The sequence below is a fragment of the Alosa sapidissima genome, chromosome 16, assembly GCF_018492685.1.
Source record: "Alosa sapidissima isolate fAloSap1 chromosome 16, fAloSap1.pri, whole genome shotgun sequence".
Taxonomy (NCBI): domain Eukaryota; kingdom Metazoa; phylum Chordata; class Actinopteri; order Clupeiformes; family Clupeidae; genus Alosa; species Alosa sapidissima.
The window spans coordinates 17,008,453-17,028,536 of record NC_055972.1 but is presented as its reverse complement, the minus strand read 5'-3'; the positions used below and the strand labels follow the sequence as shown (position 1 = coordinate 17,028,536).

At 44.5% G+C, this 20,084-nt stretch overlaps 2 protein-coding genes across 7 annotated transcripts in view; one reads left to right on the top strand and one right to left on the bottom strand.

Moving 5' to 3' along the window:
* Nucleotides 1–12,117, bottom strand: part of mcu (mitochondrial calcium uniporter) — a 66,376-nt gene extending 54,259 nt beyond the window's left edge. The window contains exon 1 of the mRNA XM_042066387.1: nt 11,687–12,117. Coding sequence (XP_041922321.1) covers nt 11,687–11,800 — 114 coding nt within the window. The 5' untranslated portion in view covers nt 11,801–12,117. The remainder of the gene's footprint in view (nt 1–11,686) is intronic.
* Nucleotides 12,118–17,341: 5,224 nt separating this feature from the next.
* Nucleotides 17,342–20,084, top strand: part of micu1 (mitochondrial calcium uptake 1) — a 47,622-nt gene continuing 44,879 nt past the window's right edge. For all 6 annotated transcript variants that reach the window (XM_042066386.1, XM_042066385.1, XM_042066384.1 and 3 more), the window contains exon 1: nt 17,342–17,527. The gene's annotated coding sequence lies outside the window, so the exon portion shown is untranslated. The remainder of the gene's footprint in view (nt 17,528–20,084) is intronic.

The window sequence follows — 20,084 nt, the reverse complement described above, 5'->3', positions numbered from 1 at the left end:
CTCGGTTGGGGCATGGGAATTACAGCCAAACTAAAAATATATTTTAGCTAAAGCAGTAGCCTCAGGCTCAAGAGAGAGAGAGAAAGAGAGAAAGAGAGAGAGATGGAAACTGCTTTTGAGACCAGTCCTTTGTACATCCGTGTGTTCCGTTGGAAAACATGGCTCCCTTCTCACAACATGCCAAAAGGCAACTCCCTTTTCTTCTCCCTCCCTCATTCCTTTCTCCCGCCTTTTCAGTCCTCCCTCTCTCCCTCTCTCTCTCTCTCTCTCTCTGGTGGGGATTCCCTGAGGATTCCCTAGCTGAAGGAGAGCTGTGGGGAAACAGTGACTACTCAGCAGAGTGACGAATGCTGTGGAGATTTACCTTTCCTGTCCCACCCTCTCTTTTACCCACTTTCTCTCTCTCTCCGCTCACTTTCTCTCTCTCTCGGCTCATCCCGTCTCTCTTTCTCTCTCCCACCCTCTCTGTCTCTCCTTCTGCAGTGATAAGATGGGCGGTTCATGATTGGGTCTGTGGAGGATCCAATCTCAGAAACAGATTACATTGACAAGCCATGACAATTACGATGGGGCCCTGCGTGTTAAACACACACACACACACACACACACCTGGAACCACCCTCATCTAGGAATTCCTCTTGCCAAACTAGCATGAGGTTGCAAAGCCACACAGAGACACACCCAAACAGGATGAGTGACAGCCGCTCCAGGTAGCAGACATCCTTCACTACGGAGAGCGCTAGAGCCCGTAATGGTGTCTCTCAGCTCTCCCATATATAATACGCAGGAGCCATACCTTCCCAGACCATCCCCTGGAGACTGCCACCCTGGGTGACTGCACCCATCAACGGCTCAGAGTTAGAACACCATCTGTGCTCGCTCGCTCCCTCCCTCCCTCACCCATCCACCACCCACAGGCACAGGAGCCATTACCTGCCTGATGGGAGCTTCATGACTTCCACACCTGCCCACTGGCAAATGCCTATAAGGCACCCGGCCAGCTTTGCAGAAACAGGGCCTTGGCGTGACAGTGGTGTGTGTGTGTGGGGGTTGCGTGTGGCCGTGTGCATGAATGCTGTTTGAGACAGCAGCAGATATGGTCAATGCATACGCTGCCCAGAACAAGACCAAACTCAAAACGTTGTTTCACTAGTTTCCCCCTCGTCCACGCTAGATACAGTACTTCCACAAGCTGAGTCAATGCCCACTATGGATCTAAAGCCCCTAAATCGCACAACCCATCACAGTTCTCCTCTTGGTAGAAGCGCTTCAAAAACACGAATCCCTTCATCTCCCAAATATCCTATTTATAGATGGGGCTGTGTCAGAGGTAGGCTGATCCAACACTGTGCTGTATCTGACAGATACCAAGAGAAAGAACACTGCCTTTAAACGAGCTTGCTTATTCCACTGAATTGATCAGTTTTCAGAAGAGGGTCCAAGCTCTGCTTTGAGAGATGTCTCAAACACTGGTGTAATCAGTCTGGTCTGGATTTCACATCCCAATAAACACTACTCTTTCTATGTAAAAACTTGTGCCTGTGAAATATATATTTACAATTCCATAGAAGCAACCCTTGGATAAAGCAAAGAAAATACACAACTAAGGAATGATTTGATCGCCTCCGCTCCTCCCCGTTCTTGCTCCCAGGCGCGGTGTGATAAAGGGCTGCAGGTAGCCGGGTCATCTGTAGCTCTCCCTCTCTCTCTCTTGTCCCGGGCCCAGGAGACGCATCACCGCAGCCCACTGCTGCCGCTGCAGCCGCCAGGCCCGTGTGCTGAATGAGGATGAGGATGAGGAGGAGGAGGAGGGAGAGACATATGGCTGGCTACACCTCTCCTCGTCTTGTCGGCTATCTCTTATTCTTCTCTCGTCCCCACTTCGCTCCGTTTTTTCTTTCTTTCATTCTTTTTTATCCATCCCTCATGACCCACAAGTCTCTCTCTCTTCTTCCTATTCCCAGCAGCAAGACTACAGCATGTGCACAACATTCTGAATGATTATTGAATAAACCTTCTAGCTACATCTGCCTACACACACACACACACACACACACACACACACACACACACACACACACACACACACACACACACACACACACACACACACACACACGGTGTTCGCCAACTAAAAACACCATTGGGGACATGTGCTGTGCTCTGTGTGCGTGTGTCTGTGTGTGTGTGTGTGTGTGTGTGTGTGTGTGTGTGTTGTCTATGAGAAGCTAAATAGAAGAGATAAAACAAGTGTTGATGTATAGAAGAGTCATCCTCTCTGGGGGTCACTCATGGTAATTGTGATAAAGAACAATTAGCCCGCGTTTACATGAGCGCCCTGCCAGTGTAGCACTGCACCACACAAAAGGCCAGGATGCCAGCTCTTTCGGCAGGCACACACACAGCTCCATTTGTGACAACTGATACCCCGCAATTACAGCTATCGTGTTCCATTACCAAGCGGGGATCATTAACACACACGCACCACGTCATTTCTCAGTCTGACCAGCCAGCCGCAGTGGCGTTGACTTTTATCAGCGTCACTCCTTCAGCACTCACTTATGACTGAGGCCAGGCTCATATTAGGGGACAAATATCGCGCCAATTACCTCCATGGCAGCCTTAGGAAATGGGAGATGCGCCGGAGGATGATGTTATTTACATAAACAATTCGCTTAGCGTGCTCGCTTCTTAAAAGGTGCCTTTGAACACGGGCCAGATTCCATCTAAGGCAAATTACCCATCAGGCTGTGCATGGCGCTCCTGCCAGCGGTGTAGGGGGCAGTTTGGCTGCCCTGCTCTGTCGCTAAACAGGAGAGAGAGGGAGAGAGAGAGAGAGACTGTGTGTTTGTGTGTGTGAGTAAATGAGTGTTTGAGAGAGCATGTGAGAGAGGTGGAGAGGAAGAGATGGAAAGAGGGAGAGGGAAGAGGAGAAAGAGAGAGAAAGATGGAGCTTGCCTCCAGCCACCCGCAACTCCAACATCACCCCTACCTCCCTTCATAGACCACCGCCTGCTAGGATGAGCTGCCAGCGGAGTAATTACATTGATTCCCCTCCCGGCTCCACGTGCATGTCCCCCACCCCATGTGTCCACCTCCCCTGCCTTTCAAACAGTCCTTCAGCAGGGAAGGCCCACCACTCCCCTCGTGCTAGACAGACGAGGCTAGGCTAACACACACAGGCTAAGCACCACTTGACCACAAGCGCTAGCCAGACTGTAGTCCAGGCCCAACACTCTGATGGCTTCTGTTCCGTCACTCTGGCTGACTGCTTATATTCCCTGTGTGTTAAAGTGTCGGAGGGTTGCTTACGCTGCAGTGTGTTCCACGAGCTGTTCTGTTTTGGCAGAGCCTTGGGGTTTGGGGGCTTTAAAAAAAACGAGAACCAAGGACTCAGACGTATCAGCGCGGAGCTATGAGTAAAATAGAAAGTTGCAGACACAACAAGCTGCGATTTGGTAAATGTGATGGGCCGGGTGACACGACGGGGGCGGGGCAGAGGGAGAGGGGCTAAGAAAGTGTGAAGTGAGAGTGAGTGAGAAAGAGAAAGAGATCGAGAACACGAAAAGAGGAAAAACTGCTAACGTTACAGTAAGATGCAGCTGTTCAGTAATTAGGTAGTAGAGAAGTGTAAGCAGAACAAGCTAGCATTTCGCTTCTCTTCCATCCTGGCCACTCGGGAGGCCAGAGGACGGTCGACAGACACAGGTGTGTGTTTGCAAACACAGCATTCTCTCGCTGTCGTTCCTACCTCCCCCTCTCCCTTTCTTTCTCTCCCTCCTTCCCTCCATCAAGTCCACAGTCAGTGTGTGTCTATGCCGTCAGGTTGGCGACTAATTGCATCGCAAACAGAGGACAGGCCAGACACTCTTTAGTGACTCCCGAGGCTCTCCCCTCAAAATAAGACCTCATTAAATCTCCATAGCTTTCCTTCAGGAAGACGCAAAATTATTATCTCTTTTTCCATGGATGACCGACTCTCTTTGAATATGCAAACCTCTCCCACTTAATCGTAGGAAAGAGCACAGATTCCCGGAACAAGGAAAGTAAATGGAATCCTTGGGTTGCCCGAAGAGTGCACTTAAAAGTACCGAGGAGCCGGACACGAACTTCTAACCTGCAGCAGTGGCATATGTCTCATGCCTGCAAAAAACTATAGAAGTGAATTTAGGCTGGGTAGAGGCATGTCTGCTGTCCTGACTTGCACACAGTCACGGCACAAACAGCCTTGTGGTCAAGTCCCCACAGCAGGGACATTTTTCTGACATCACATCGAGTCCCATCTACCACAGTCTCTCTTTCTGCAGTCTCGACAGGCCTGTTAGAGCTGTCCGCGTCTTCGTGTTGGCTTGACGGCTTTGTCACGTCCTGGCTACATCCTCAGGCTAATATCCAAATGCCATGTCGGAACTGGATCACGACGAGAGGTATGGGTGCTCGCTAACTAGCAAGACACAATCAAAGTGTACATGGCGTAGGCTATCTTAGAATGTCGCCTCGTCACTAAGTCGTCCCAATTTACCTCGACGGTGTAGGCTACATGAAGCAAGCCTGGAAATGCCAAGCCTTTCTGATGTCAGCTCTGCTAATCGATACTGACCTGCGCCGGACACCCAATCGCCTCTCACAGCAGTGTCACAGGGAAAGGTGGGTTTTAGAAAGGGACAGCAGACACAACCTTCACCCAACATGGCCCACCTCCTCCTATTTCCTGGGTCATATCGCAAGAGGTAGACAGCAGCCTGTATAAGCAACCATGCCAATTTGAGCTTTGTAATGACCCTCAATATACAAATGTTAAATGAGACACTTTTGGTGTTTGTACCTGGTTCATCCTTCAGATCCCAAGACAACTTGGCTAGTGTTTTGTAGGCCTATGGATTGTATCTCTTCATAGAGTAATAACAACATGTCCAGTACAGATGTAGTGTAAACGACGATTCAAATCAATGCAAATTGTGAAAATGTCAATTACGTTCAAATTTACACCATCACTGTTTAGAACTGAAGCAAAACAAGTGTCAAAATTACTGGCAATTTGTAAGACGTGTCAGAGTGCTAACATATTTAGCAACTGATGGAATATTAAATATTTACTCTCTGTTCAGCCCTCTCTGGCACAACACACGGCCCAAACTTAGGCAATACTGTCTAAAAGAGATCTAACCGTCATGTATTTATTGTTTTAATAGTGTGGTCTCAGGTAAAATACCTGCCTATACCCAATGGTGCTTCAGTGGAGTTGTGAACACTTATCTCTGATTGGCAAAGAATTCTGAAAAGGAGACTCTGCAGACATGACATGCCTCATGCAGGTAATGACTACAGATGCACCTCCATCAATCATCTCATCAGGCCCTCATTCTTATTTTTATAGCCTCTCCATTTTGCGGTTGAGTGGTGTTTGTGTTTCTGCTTAACCAGCAGGACGTCTGGTGCAACCACTTATGGATTTTCAGAGGGCTTGCTTAAAATGATGAACCACGCCGAATCGAATCTGTCAAATTTCATTTATTGTTTTCAATTAAGCAAGGCGACGAAATGAAGATCAATTGGTGGTGGCTGGGAAGGTGGGGCTGGAGGGGGGGCATGGAGGGGTTGTGAGATGGTTAGAGGAGAGGGGGTGTGTATGGAGAGATGGGAGAGGCTGGACAGAATGGTAAGTATAGCCAAAGTCCTTTTAGGCAAGTCCCTCCACTCAGCGGCCATATAGCAACGCTTTTTGGGCACTCATCGGGCATCCTCTTCGGCAGAAATGCGCGTGAACAAGGCTTCACGACACCAATCTTGCTCCAGCTGCGAGTTCACAACACATGATTGGCACGATGTCTTCACAACACACCATATGATTGGCTCAATGTATTCACATCACACCACATGATTGGCTCAATGTATTCACATGTTGACGTTTTGCCGAGGAAGGGGTGTGATATGTGTAGACAGCGGCCATATTGGCGTTACAAACTAACCCCATGCATTTCTATGGAGGGTTTTTTGAGTGCTGTGTCTCCTCATTAGAAAGTCTCTGGTATAGCATGTTGGCACTGCTGCAGGGGCAAGTAGCTATGCAAGCCCTCATGACAGGCATCCAAGGACGACGCCATAAAAGCAGCTAGTTTAGCTCTATTCTGGGCTGCACACACGCTATCACACCCAGAAAGGAACATGAAACATAAAGCACAGGGTCTCTTCTGTCAAACAAGTCAGGGTAGAAAGGGCTCCTCCTTCCCAACTTGACCTTCCTTTAAGGTGTGACTAAATAAAACAAAGTTGATATCTCTCTCTCTCTCGTCACATTAATGGCTTTCCAAAACAACAACAGCCCTGATTGTCTCCATTGTTTCAAGGTGAGCCAGAGCGGTTATGACAGCACCACAGTCACCCCTTTCAGCGAGAGTTCAAAGCAGGCTCCGCAGGAGAGGCGGTGGAGGTAACTAACCACATCTCTCACCCATCCATCATAGCGCAGCACCCACTGGCCCAGTTTACACCCTCATTGAGGACAACTGACTTCACAATGAGCTGTAGATATTAAGGGTTGCAGCTATTGTTTCTTTTTGGAATCGAGTATTCTAGCGACAATTTCATCAACTGCTAAACAGTGTGTTCCTGAGGCATTTCTGGTGGCACAGAAAACAACATTGAACTAAGCTTGGGGAAAAGTTTTAAAGTCAACATTTTGTAGAACATTGCGCTAAAGTCCAATACATTTTCATTTCAAGGTATCTTTGTTGGTTTTTCAAATGGAAACTCTCAAGGAAGAGATTGAAAGGGTCTATGATGATAACATTGCTAATTGCACTCTGACAAGCTGAGACTTCTACACGTGGCAAGCAAATTAGCCCCTTAATAGAGGACCCTCCTGACCTTTTTAGGAAACCTTCTCCTCAGACTATCAAAGCTCAAAAGTTGCAAAACTCAAAAGTTTTTAACAGGGGAAATAACAGGCCTCCCAGACTACTAGCAATTAAAAGCCTGTTATGTTCATACTAGGTGCTTGCACCTACACCCACCCACACGACCCTTCAGAGCATAAAGGCAGTGGGATACAAGGACAGCGACACACAAGGATGCAGCCAATGAGAAAAGCTATTGTGTACACACACTGTAATGGGGATTTGTGTTTGTCTCCAGTACACACGTACCACAAAATATCTGACCAAAGTGGACACATTTTGTACTAGGCCTATCCATAAACCCCTGTGTATGCAAACTAAAACTACTGTAGGCTACAGATCACGGTATTTCCTTGTGTTTTTGACAATAATGATATAAATGATGAAATTAAAATATTATTTTCACCACAGTTGTCTCAGCTAGTCGTGTCAGCTTACAGGCTTGAGGGCTTACAGTCATCAGCAACAAACTCTTCTCGTCAGCTGCCCACCTTGCAGCACATATACCATTGATATCGTGATAAGACTAATTTCTATCAAGGGGAGGAATACTACCGTACTGCTAATATCGATATCAATACAATAGGACACATCCCTACTGCAAACACGCATGCACGCACACACGCACGCACACACAGTAACTCAGACTGTACACACACGGCACCACTGTCCTTTACCTTCAAAGTGAACATCTGCCATGTATGAGAGAGGCCATGAACCAGCTTTGGCACAGGCTCACCGTCAGTAATGAGAGCTCTAACGAGACAGGCTGTGCACTGAGGCCAGTGGTCTTAACACAGCCAAAAGCACCATCCAGCCTACAAGCCTCTTGAAAAGTTTTGCTTCCTGCACCAGTCCAGAAGTAGCCTGGAATGACTGACGGGCCCCCTAATCATTTTCATCAAATCAGGTACAATAATAATTTGGGTCTCTATGAGAGATAGACACAGCGTCAATGCAATCTTACAGCCAGAGAGCGAGCACCCATTCTTTGCGTCGAGAGAAAAGTATTAAGGTAGAATCATATGTCATAGGCTATTTTTCCTCTGAAGGCTTGTTGAAAACTTGACCAATTTGTATGAGAAAACTGTGTCTTCCTCCTACCTTGATTATTGTGAATTTCAAATACTTTGGGGATAAGGTCCCATTAACACATGCTTTCAAAACTCCAAATGACAATATTAGTCAATGCATGTCCATATAACAGACCAAGACATAACATAACAGGCCCATGACATAAAATAAACAAGACCAAAAGCACAGGATTCACTGCAGGCATACCAAGATTAAAGCATTAACCTACATCCCCCATTTGTCTTAAGACATCTGCAATTACACAGTGGTTCAGATTTTACGAAATACCATAACAGCTGGCATCGTGATACCAAGAAAACATGGGCAATGCATATTGTGCAATGCCAGAAGGTGCTTTATGGTGTGTGTGTGTGGTCAGAGTTAGCCTTCAATTTCCAGACATCGAAAAGCAGCGCTAAGAGTCGGTTAATTTGGCAACATTCAGATTACGTTAGGCAATTACTCAGGAATACCACACTCACAGAATCCCTCTTTTAAAATAATTACACCAGTTAAATATTCAGGCAGCTGATTTGAAATAACCAGTGAAACGGTCAGTACAGCTTGCAGCAGTGCCGCATTGCCTGAGGGCTCCATACTTTGCAGAAAAAAGTTCTGGGTGGATAAAGGCAGTCCCAGATAAAATAGACCTCATCTGTTCAATCAGAGGTCTGTTCAACTTGGCCAAACAGCGGAGAATGGCTGAGGTTAACATGTTTTGTTTCAATGTGTGCATTTGAACATTTTAGTGAAAACACACTGTTTGTGCATGTACACACATATTTAAAAATATTTGCTAGCATTTGAATTTGTTTGATATTTTGAATACATTACACCTCTGATCTACAAATCCCTCAAAGTAGTCCGGGACACAACAATCAGTCAATGCCATCCAAAAATCCCTCAACTCAGAATTATTAGTCAAAATTGGCCAAGAGTAACATCATGTAATGCCAAATCAAAAAGCTGTTTCAAAAGTCTTCCAGTAAAAAGATTTGGCTCAATGTCATGCTGTGGCTCACAGCCATCCTCACAAACAAGCTAACATATCCTCAGTCCCTCGTATTTTTAACCCCAGGAGTCTCCATTTCAACGGATCAATTAAAGACAGGTTCAATATCCATCTTTGTCAATCATTCCTCCTACCCCTCACTCTCTAGCTCACCAACAATGAGATCAGCTTTAAGGAGTTTCTCCTTGTCTTCCACTTGCCTGACAAGTCTCTTATCCCACTAATCCAGATCACTTTGTCCACAGACTCCATCAAGGTAGCAGGGGTTAATTGGGTTATTCAAATCCTGATTGGATTAACATTCTGTGGGGGGTCTTAGCTTTGTGGCCCCAATTAGCACAATTACAACAAGAAAGGGTCTCAAGTAAAAACACAAATTAAATTATTTAAATTTAAATAATTTAAAAGAATAAACAAAGAATGTTGTTAGACCAAGGTGTCTTCAGGCAACATGGGACACAGAAACCATTGCTCCTCAAGGAGCCACAGATTGCACAAGGTTGTGTGATGGATTGATGCAGTGTAAGGGAATGAGCACAGATGGCAACACTCAGTCAGGCTGGTTAGAGATCTTATCACTGACTGACTGTGATTTACGCCTCTTCTCACAGGAAGTGCTGATTTCCCCCCTCTCTCCCATATTCCACTCCCTAGGCTACAAGCTGACAGCACACGCCGCATTTAAATGACAGCTTTTTATTGGACAGCAGAGTCAATAGAAAGCCAGGGCAGGTTAAGTGCCAGGCTCAAGGGACCAAGGCAAGCGTCACAGGTGAAGGTATGACCCATTGCAAACATCTCTCTGGCTGACAAGGCCAGATGATAAGCATGACTTTTTCACTTCATCACACTAGGCTGGAGACAGATAAAACCCCATCCCATCCCTTAGGTTCAGTACTAGAGAATGAGGGCCAGAGAAACCTGGAGGTGCTCTGGTGAAACGGTCACCATCTCAGTCTGTTGCTGCTGTGTGGTGACTGGCTGACTGACGACTGACTGATTACTGCAAACCTGGCTGTGCACACTAACATCACTCATATTCAGCTCAATGAAAGACAAACTTGCTCTCTGCTCTTCCCCTCAGGTGAACTTCAGACGCAAATGCCGTCACGGGGAATTCCCGCTCTGCCAGCATACTATGACAGGTCTGAGCCAAACATTTACTCGAAAAGTGCAGGGAAAATGTCCTTGCTGAGGCAGCCATGCCCAAAGGGGATAAATTGAGGGATGGAAGGCAAGTATGCAGCCATAGATAGTAGACAGACTAAACCACATCTAGACTGAACCACATATGAGAATTCCTGTTTACATACCAGACACTCCTGCAAACCAAACCATCTCCATCTCCTTTACCTACAACAACAACACTCCCACTGTCAAGTGAAACTGTAAAATGTTGTGCTGCATTGACATGCACTGTAGCCGTTTTCCTCACCAGTTCCATCTTTTCTGCCACCATTCAATTTTCATTCATTACACCCGCTCATAGTAGCCTAGTAAACGACGGGAGTCATGTCTACTGCAGTGGCCTGGGACGCACACGGAAGGCGATGTAATTATTGCTCCGTTGAGCAATCGACAGGGTCTGGAAAACACAATTACATTTCTGCTACAGTGTACTGGGACGGCACGCTCCGCTCACGACTATGCTGAGCGGTGCGCATATTCGGAGTTTCTCAAAGAAGGGGAGTTAAGAGAAGGCAAATCAAGGAGCTCCCCGATAAAGGGGGAACACCCGCAGAAAGGGAGGTGTGTGGGTGTGTATAGTGTGTTTGAGGGGGGGGGGGGGGGGTAATATGGGGTAATGCGCGCGCGCCCCGTCGTTTACATGTCGTTCGGAGTAGCCTGTTGTCCATTGAGGCTTGTATTTCCCTGAACGTGGAGACGCGCGCAGCTCTTAAGACTAGAGTTCCTATGCCGCACTGTCACATTAACTCGCTCACACACACACTCTCTCTCGCTCGCTCGCTCTCTTCCCCTCACTACACACACACTGCAGAGGCACACTGCTGGTCGGCCAAGCTACGGGAAAAAGAAATGGGAGGGGGTATGGGGCGTTCGGTTTAATCGATTAAGGAGTAGAAGCGGAGGTCAAAAGCTAATAGACACTGCCCAAATGACAGTCCCACTCTGGTTAACCCATTTTCCACGGTCGGTTTACCAGGTAGCCTCGATAAGTCCATAACGAGTTGGAAAACCACTGTTGCATTCAAGGTTATGTGGGCGAATAATTCAATATACACGAACGTCACGATCAAAACCTTGTTGAAGTTGACAGACATAACGAAACCTCCGTCTGCGACTAGAAGACACAACAAAATATCACACACATGTGAACTACCAAAGCAGTTGGTCAAGCCGTAACTAGCCATTTTAATGTCAAGGAGGGGTGTCCCTGTCCATCGGCAGACAGTAGCCTAGGCTATCCCATGTTAGTTTCACATTCGCCAAACCGAATATGTGGATAACAATAATAATACCTCTCAAAAAGTGCTAAATAGTCATCAACCTAAACGAGTCATCTGCCGCAGTCGGTACAAGACCGTAAGAAATATCAAAACCGGAGCAAGCTAACGTTACTTCCTTAGCAAGCCCATTTCCCGTCCAGGCTACTCTTTTCAGTACCGAGAACCCATCCAGTCTTTCGCCTCCTCCCTAGCCCACCAACCCCTGTACAATGCATGCTCCAAGTGGGCTTTCTTACCGATCTTTTGTGTTGATGCCGTTGTGAGGAGACACCAAGTACGGGGAAGGTGGCTGCCACCGATCCACTGCTCCTGGACAAGAAGAGAACCGACCTACACACTTTCGCAGCCATCTCTGAAGTAAAACCTGGCCGAGGACGCGAATGCTGCAGGCAAACCTAGTGAGACCGAGCTGGGAAGGGAGGGGAATAGGCGGGCTGCTGGGCTGGGCTACCGTCTCATCTACAAGCCAACGCCACCAGCTACTTCGGAAGGGAGTCGATGTTGCACCAGTTCCGGACACCCTGCGAATACTTTTCTAACCGAGAGGAGCGAAAAGCCAGGACAGCAAACGTTTGGCATTTGCTGTCAAACTGCTTAGTCAGTATTTTTTTTTCTATCGAGGACACTACAGACCAACGTGATCGAGGACACAAACATACATTCACTTAGGCTACAATCCCAGTTTGTCCTAAATATTTACTTTAAGGAAAAATATGAAAGTGTTTAGCTGATTGGACACCAGGTTACCTGGTGGGTGTGTATCTACACTCAACGTCCAATCAGAATAAGAAGTCTTAGCGCCGTAAGTCAAACACCTAACTTCTGAATAATGCCAATTATCATTTATTCCTCCAATGAAACGGAGTGGGCTGAACTGTCAGTGGTGGGCTGTCTGAAATCCACACACTGCTTGAAAAAACACCTGAAATTGTTAGTCCACCCATGTAGCCTACATTTGAGTAGCTTATTTCTTGAGATTTATCATTTAGCCTATTAGTCTTTTATGTTTGTATTAGGATTGGTTGATTTTCAAATTGTTATGAACTCACTAGAGTCACACATTTGAAAGCAAGTCACTGTGTCCCCCCAGTCGCTTGGCAGCAAGGCTCAATCCATTATATTATTACTTTTCTATTATTAGTCTGTCCTTCAAACATTCAAGCCAACAGATGCTTAGGCAGACGCCCCCCAAAAAATCTAATCATTTACAATTCTACTGACTCATTTGGACCAAAAAGAGACCTGGGCATTGCTACTTGTTATTTAAAATAACCATGCGCTTTGACATATTAAAACTTTAATCATGTTTTAAGCCCACCATAAAAGGTCATATGAAAGGTGACACCCTTTAAAAGTAATCCCAGAACAGCTAAGATCACTTCTATGGTAACTCTGTATGTTTAGGACCATGTTCCTGAGTGTGAGCTTTATTATTACAACAACAGACAATGCTGATCGGATCTGATGATCTGTGGCCAAGACAACCTAACAGCACTGGGCTACTCCTTAGTTACATGGCCCTTCAACCTATACAGCAAATACCAGCAGAGAAGTAGACTAGGCTATTATCATGAAATTTGACATCTCAAAGTTGGAGAATACAAAGGGATTTGAGACAATTCTTCTTTCCAAATCTCTCCAAATCGTCTAGGTCGACTGCAATCTCCTTTTTTACTCACCCCACTGTTTTTTTTATGGAGTTCAGATCAGGGGACTGAAATGGCCATGGCAGCTTGATTTTGTATTCAGTAAGCCATTTATAGATGGGTTAATATGCGGAACAAGTCTTTTTATATATAGTCCAAAGTCCTAAATTGCAAGTAATTTGAAGAAACACCCCACAGAATAAATAAGATGTTGCAGAGTAATAATTATGTGAATAACTCAGTTTTTACAAAAATGTCAGATAACCTTATGATTCCAAGGGGACAAAATGTGGAAGGCACTGTATGTATAAAGATGTTGGCAGGTCATTACCATGACTCAAACAGTTGTGATGACGTTCTCAAAAGGGATTTATTCGTTATTTCAAAATAGGCCTAATTACTATTTGCAAAACATTATGAACCTCCATCCCAGCCAACTATAGAATTTCCATTTAGCCTGGCCTTAAACAGATTCAATGCAATTGGGTTCGATGCAATTTAAATACTAATTTAAAGCAAGGACAAGAATCCAAGGCCTCCCTACCAGAGCTGGTCTCTCAGGTGTGTACATTCACTGTTGTCTTAGGAATTGGACAAAGTAGCACTTACTTTTTGGTAAATAATAGTCTTTTTGAAAGTTGTTTGTGAGGAGGCCTGAAGCAAGCAGGCTGACCAAAAATGGTATTCACATTGTTGTAATAGAATATTGTGAATTATCCCTCACCAATACAAATCTTGTATGACCATTAATTAATTTAGCATTAATAACAATCTCTCTAGCTGTACTAGATAGCTAGCTGTAATGTGCCATGATTAGGCCTACATACTGTATGTTCACCATGCTAAAGGCATGTGTCTCACAGCAATGTAGTCATGTTTCAGTCAGCAGAAGCTGTAGGTCATTTGCTATTTGTTAATTCATGCCCCGTGATCTTTGTGACTATAAAAAGACAGGCTTGTTTTCGTTTGGCACCTGTTGCTTAGTCATGGCCCCTCCAACTCCCCAATGAACCAGTGCTAAGGAGTGTTACATGTGGGCCACATCCTAGTAGTTTTCAGCTCTTTCAGCCAAAGTGCTGTGGCCCACTATGAATCTCCACTGGACATTCTGCTTGGCTATTCAGTATTTGTTTTATTTTTATTTTAATCTGAAACGTTAAAGTTTGCTGTAGAGCTCTATGTTAATTCTTATATGCAGATTTTCCACAGGACACATACACTCTCTATCTGTAGAACATGGATCAAAGTTCACACGAAACCTAAACTCAATGCAAAAGTGTTGCTTTTTCTTTAAATCTGTTTCTTGTATAAACATAAGCGGTCATTATACTCATTACTAGTGTTGTTGACTATTAAATACTTGAATGACAGAGGGGGAGAGAGAGAAACAGACAGAGAGAGAGAGAGAGAGAGAGAGAGAGAGAGAGAGAGAGAGAGAGAGAAAGAGAGAGAGAGTTAAGGCCTATGTCCTGGTGCAGCACTCCCCCTGCCCACAACTCAAGGTCAGGGATAGAGAATGCGGAAAGCTGAAGCAGGAGAGCAGGAGTACCGGTTAAAGCGGCCTCACTGAGGCGTTTGTCAGCACCTGATGAATGAGACACTCCCATCTAAATGGAGGCAGGCAGGGAGTGGGAGCAAGCCCGGGACAGGACACTGGAGGGGGGAGGAGGAGGGGTCAGTGGCAGTCACACCTCACTTAGTCCACATCAAATATTCATCCAAATGGCATATCCAACAAAGAGACTGGTGAGTGTGCCAGCTTTTATGGCCTCCACGTTTCCATTAATCAGACAGATAGTCCTCTAAAAGTATCACTTTACAGCTGTTTGGAAACATGTGTATGTGTGTATTTGTTGCTATTGTTTAGAGGGTTGGGAAGGACAGCCTAGGCAGTGCATCCATGGCAGGTTGAGATAAACACACAAACACACACACACACACACACACACACACACACACACACACACTTACATACACACATAGTTTAGAGATAAGGTGAAATTTGAGCTTCTTTCTGTCTGTTATGCATGACAAATGGAACCCCACACACATGCTGCATGTAACTGGAGCCCCATGCTGTTATCAGCATGCCACAAAGAGAGATAATAATAGCTGTGTCTATTTACTGGACTGACTGGACATTTCTTTCAGGTTACCTTTGTTCAGGGAAACACCTTTTATTGCTTTGCGTGCAGTAAATTGACCTTATGGGCCAATAGAATTTACTGGAGCATTCTTGCCACACCCATTAAACAGTCCATAACACCGACTCAAAGTCTAGCTTGCAAATATCTGAAGAGGCCATTGTTCAGGCTTTATTTTTCTGTCCACCTTTAAAGTCAAATAATCGTTTGGCAATGGTAAGGGTTTGTACGGTATTTTGTTAAGCCGTCACAAACCCTATGGGCTGTCAGCCACGTGCACCACCTGGGAATCAGTGCACCCAGGAAGCACCAATGAGCAAACATGCCACAGAAACCTGAATCCATATCAATAGTTTAAGATACTCAGCGAACAACCAAGCCTTACACTCAAGTTGGGACACACCTACACAGGATTTAGACTTGTGCATTTAAGATATCAAGCTTAGCATAGTCGCCATGGTTCCAACAAATGGATTACTAAAAGGTGGAAGCCTTAAGGAATCGGCATTGTGACAGACTTTAAAGGCTAGCCCCACCTGGCCGCACTGACAAAGTTCCAGTCTCACCGGTTTGACTGAATACAGAAAGAAAGGAGATGACTGGAGACTGTGAAATGGCACCCACATGACAGAAACAGAAAAGCTTAGCGTTGTTAGAGTGAATTGGGGAGGAGTGTTTATGTGCTGCAGGCAGGCCAAATGAAGCCATATCTCAACGAGAATGAATTTGGATTTGTGCAAGAGCAGCGAGCAGAAAGGCACTATGGGTCTATGTCAGAAATGGGATGCAGTAATGATGCTTAATGGCTTAAAGGTGACAAATAAGAGGCCACCATGTGTGAATACCATGTTAATGCTGTGCATTAAATCTTAATGTGAAAACAAACTATCACTGGAGGGCCCATACTTATTCATTAAAGCAGAGATTGTGCTGCTAATTGACAGGCAATTGAATAGGCAACAGTAAATCAGATCATTGTGTAAGACAGGGTCATGTATTTACGAATTACTCATTTTGCAAATATTTCATCAGTATAGGCCTATTTTAAATTGAAACATAGCAGAGTACAGACTGTCAATCAGTGTTTTTGACTCATATATTTTCACCTTATAAATAATAATAAATATATAAGGACTTTATCACCTTATAAATAAGAAAATATTGGCAAGGATGGTTTCCTTTGAGTTTCCTTAAGGCACACTATAAAATCAGACAAATAACACAATAACAACTGTTACTGTGCAGTATAGCACTGAGTGAGACAGAAGGATAAAAACAGAGAGACAAGCGTAGGAAAACTATGCCAAGCATCCTATGAGCAAAGCGCACAAAAGGCTATTTCTAGCCCCTTCCCTCCCTTGAAAAAAAAAAGCACCAGCAGAATACAAAACCGGCACAGATTGAGGTGCCTTGCGTGCATTAGCACATGTGCTTGATGTGGTGTAAAACCGTATGATCTTAAAAGCCCTGGGCCAGTATGTGCCTGCCAACAGCCCACGGGACAGGAGAGGAAATCATCTAGGGCCAACTTAAAATCCCAAAATAACATGCTTCAGTGGGGTTGGCGTGTGGCAAACTGGGCGCTCTTTGAAAATGATTTCTTTATGTTTTGATGGCCAGGCCAGTCAAATAGATGATTGCACACACACACATGTTCAAAGTTACACTCACATGTGCACATGAACAGACACACACACACACACAGAGAGAGAGAGAGAAAGAGAGAGAGAGAGGTTTGAGTGTTTGAATGTGTACGTTTGTGTGTGTCAGTATACTTGCATGTGTGAGCAAGAGAGAGGTGAGAGAGGTGACAGGCGAATTTCAATTAGGCCTACCTAAATGTGATCATACACATTTCACTCTGGGGCCAGGCTAGAATAGGCCTACCATAAGTCAGCCCAATGATAAAAGTTTACCTTTGAAACTTGATAGCTAGTATAGCCTACATTGGAAACTTATATCACACACTATCTATTTCTTACTTTCCTTAACTTGAGGACTAGGCTGGCTTTCCATTCTCGTGCCACACATGTCCCGTCGCAACCAGCTCAGTGTTTACAAACAGTCCTTACCGCAGGGGGTGGGACTTTTATGCGCACTAGAACGGTCTTGTCTTACGTGGAGAACGGACGGAAAGAGGCCCTCATGGATGCGGAACTGAGCGCACAGTGAATTGGAATTGTAACGTTAGCTGTCAAACGAAGACGGAGCTGAAAACGTTGTCATTTTAGCCCTATTTTTGAAGGCGGCGGACACTGTGAACTACCGTTTTCTCAAAAGAACTAAAGTAAGTGACTTTTAAGTCGTCATAAATTACGACGTCTTCAGCTGACCGCTACAAGCCAGCTGTGTTAATGGCAGAGATAGCCTGTTAGCAACATCTGTAGCTAGCCTGTCAGCTAGCCTGTCAGCTAGCAAACTCAGTAGTTGCAGCGATGTCTCAGCTATAACGTCAGCTAACATTAGCTTGGTATGCTACGTAGTGAAATCGGCAGCGTTATAACTGTTACTGTCAGTGCGCGTAAGTTATCATTAAGTGGGTATGAATCAGTACACTAACGTTGCTGAACATTTTTTACAGGTTAGTTGTCAACAGTTAACAGTTCGTCATGCAATATTACTCGGTGGTGGTGTAGCAGAACGGTCTGTGTCGTTAGTCTATGCGAATCGGAACAACGCCAATGAATGTTTGTGTTGAAGCTCATCACTATAACGTAAGGGTAATTTATAGAGATTATCTGGTCTTGGTAAAGTAATGACATTATGTGAAACGAAACGGTGATATATTTTTTTTTTATCAGTTTAGTAGGCTACGTTGGTACCTTGGTGGTGGTAAACATGGACAGTGCACCCTTAAATGTTATGTTGCAATCCACCTCTTCTGAAGGCATCTTGGTGATGTTTGACCAAGTGTTAGACTAGGGCCTAGACTACTTCATTTTAATTATTTTTTAATGCCAGTCTATCTTCCTCTCTCAGCGTGTCTATATTATCATCATCAACACTGTCTTACACTCCCATGTAACAATATCATATTACATTTAAATCCCCTTACTGTGTATTCAGGTGAAACTTTTTCTGTTTAGTTTTTAATAGTTTGTGCATCCATGATTGAGTATTGTGCTTGTGACCAGGCGAAAGTTTGTTGAGTAGTATATTTTTTATCATAATGCACAGATTTCACAGTGTATCTGTAAATAGTTTTCAAATGATTTCCTTTATATGTCAGAGTGAGAAGAAATGTGATAGCTCAACATTCCACAACAACTACAGGCAAGGGGATAGCCTGCTAGTGTGATTTTCTCAATAAAAAAAACCTGGGCATCACTGAAGGAGCTGGCCTTAGCCTATTTCCTTGTTGTTTTAAGTGTTCATAGCCTGGCACATCCAGGTTAGAAAGCAGGGCTTAAAATTCATGTTTCAAAATGGGGGGGAATTCCCCCCTTAGGTTATTCATGTAGGGGGGATGTACACAATTTGGGGGGGAGGGGGGGTCGATTCTGATACCAAGTCAAGAATTGCGGTTTCAATACTTCGATACTTTAAAAAAAAAAGTGTTTGATTTTGGGGCCCCCACCACCCTGACGTCATCAGTAATATATACTGTAGTGGGATCATTCACAACAGTGGACATCCTAGATTCTGCTTGACTCTCTCCACACACACAAACACACACTGAAAATGATAGCTTATGTGATATGTTTCTATCATATATTTTTGAATTCATATAGAGTGTATTTATTTAATAATGCATTTTTTAAAGTATAGCATTTTACTAGTAATTACTATAGTAGCTAAACATATTTAGTAATTTGAATGCCTCATATTGACGTTTAACCTATAACACTTAGGCATATCTTTAATGTGGTGTGTAGGTCCAATTGAGTGCACATTGGTGATGAGTAGGTGTAATTCAGTGCCTGTCACTTTAAGAAAATACCTGAGAGTAATTCTATGGAGTAATTAGCCCCCCTTCAACCTGACGGTTTTAGGCTGTAGTCGCTAGTGAATAAAAGTAGTGCATAGTGCGGTATGTGTATGCAAATCATTATGTTTTCTATGTCATTAGATACAATAAATGTTCAAAAAACTAACATGTCGAAGACAATCTTTCTGGGATCAAGTGTTGACGTGACCTGAGCTAGCAGGATAGTTACCAAGGAGCTCTTTCCAGATGTAAAAGTTTGCCATGGTAGCGTAGCCTATTTGCGTAAGCGCAAAGTGGTTCTCTCTCTCTCTCTCTCTCTCTCTCCGTGTGTGTGTGCGTCTGCATGAGGCTATGTTCAATTCAACTCGGTAGTTGATCAGTCCGGTCAATAGCACCGCATTCACGCCACTTAATGATTAGGCTATATTAACGTCATCAGACAGGCTGTAAAAGTGTATGCGGGAATTTCTCGCATTATGATGGCTAGAGTGGCGGGACTTGAACAAATTATGCGCAATACCCGCAATCCCGCAGTGAAATTTAAGCCCTGGAAAGGGATGTATTTGAGTGTTGCATAAGATTGTGCTTGGAGGCACCACAAGATGTTGACACTTGACAAGCACTTGACAAAGTGTATAATTGCTTTCTTCTAGTGTTGGATATACAGTCTTGTATAAAATGTCTATAATCATGTAAATGCTACCAGATTTAAGATTTTCCAACAAATTCCCAGAGCCAGGATTCCCAGACCGGCTAGTGAGGTTGGGGAATTCTAGGTTTTTGATGAGGTGATTAGAGCGGATTTGTCAACAGACCCAAAAATCCATTACATGCACAGGGAGTTTCAGCTCTCAGCAGGCAGCGTGATTGTGTGAATCCAGCAGAAATGTTTATGCTTCAAAAGATTAATTTACCC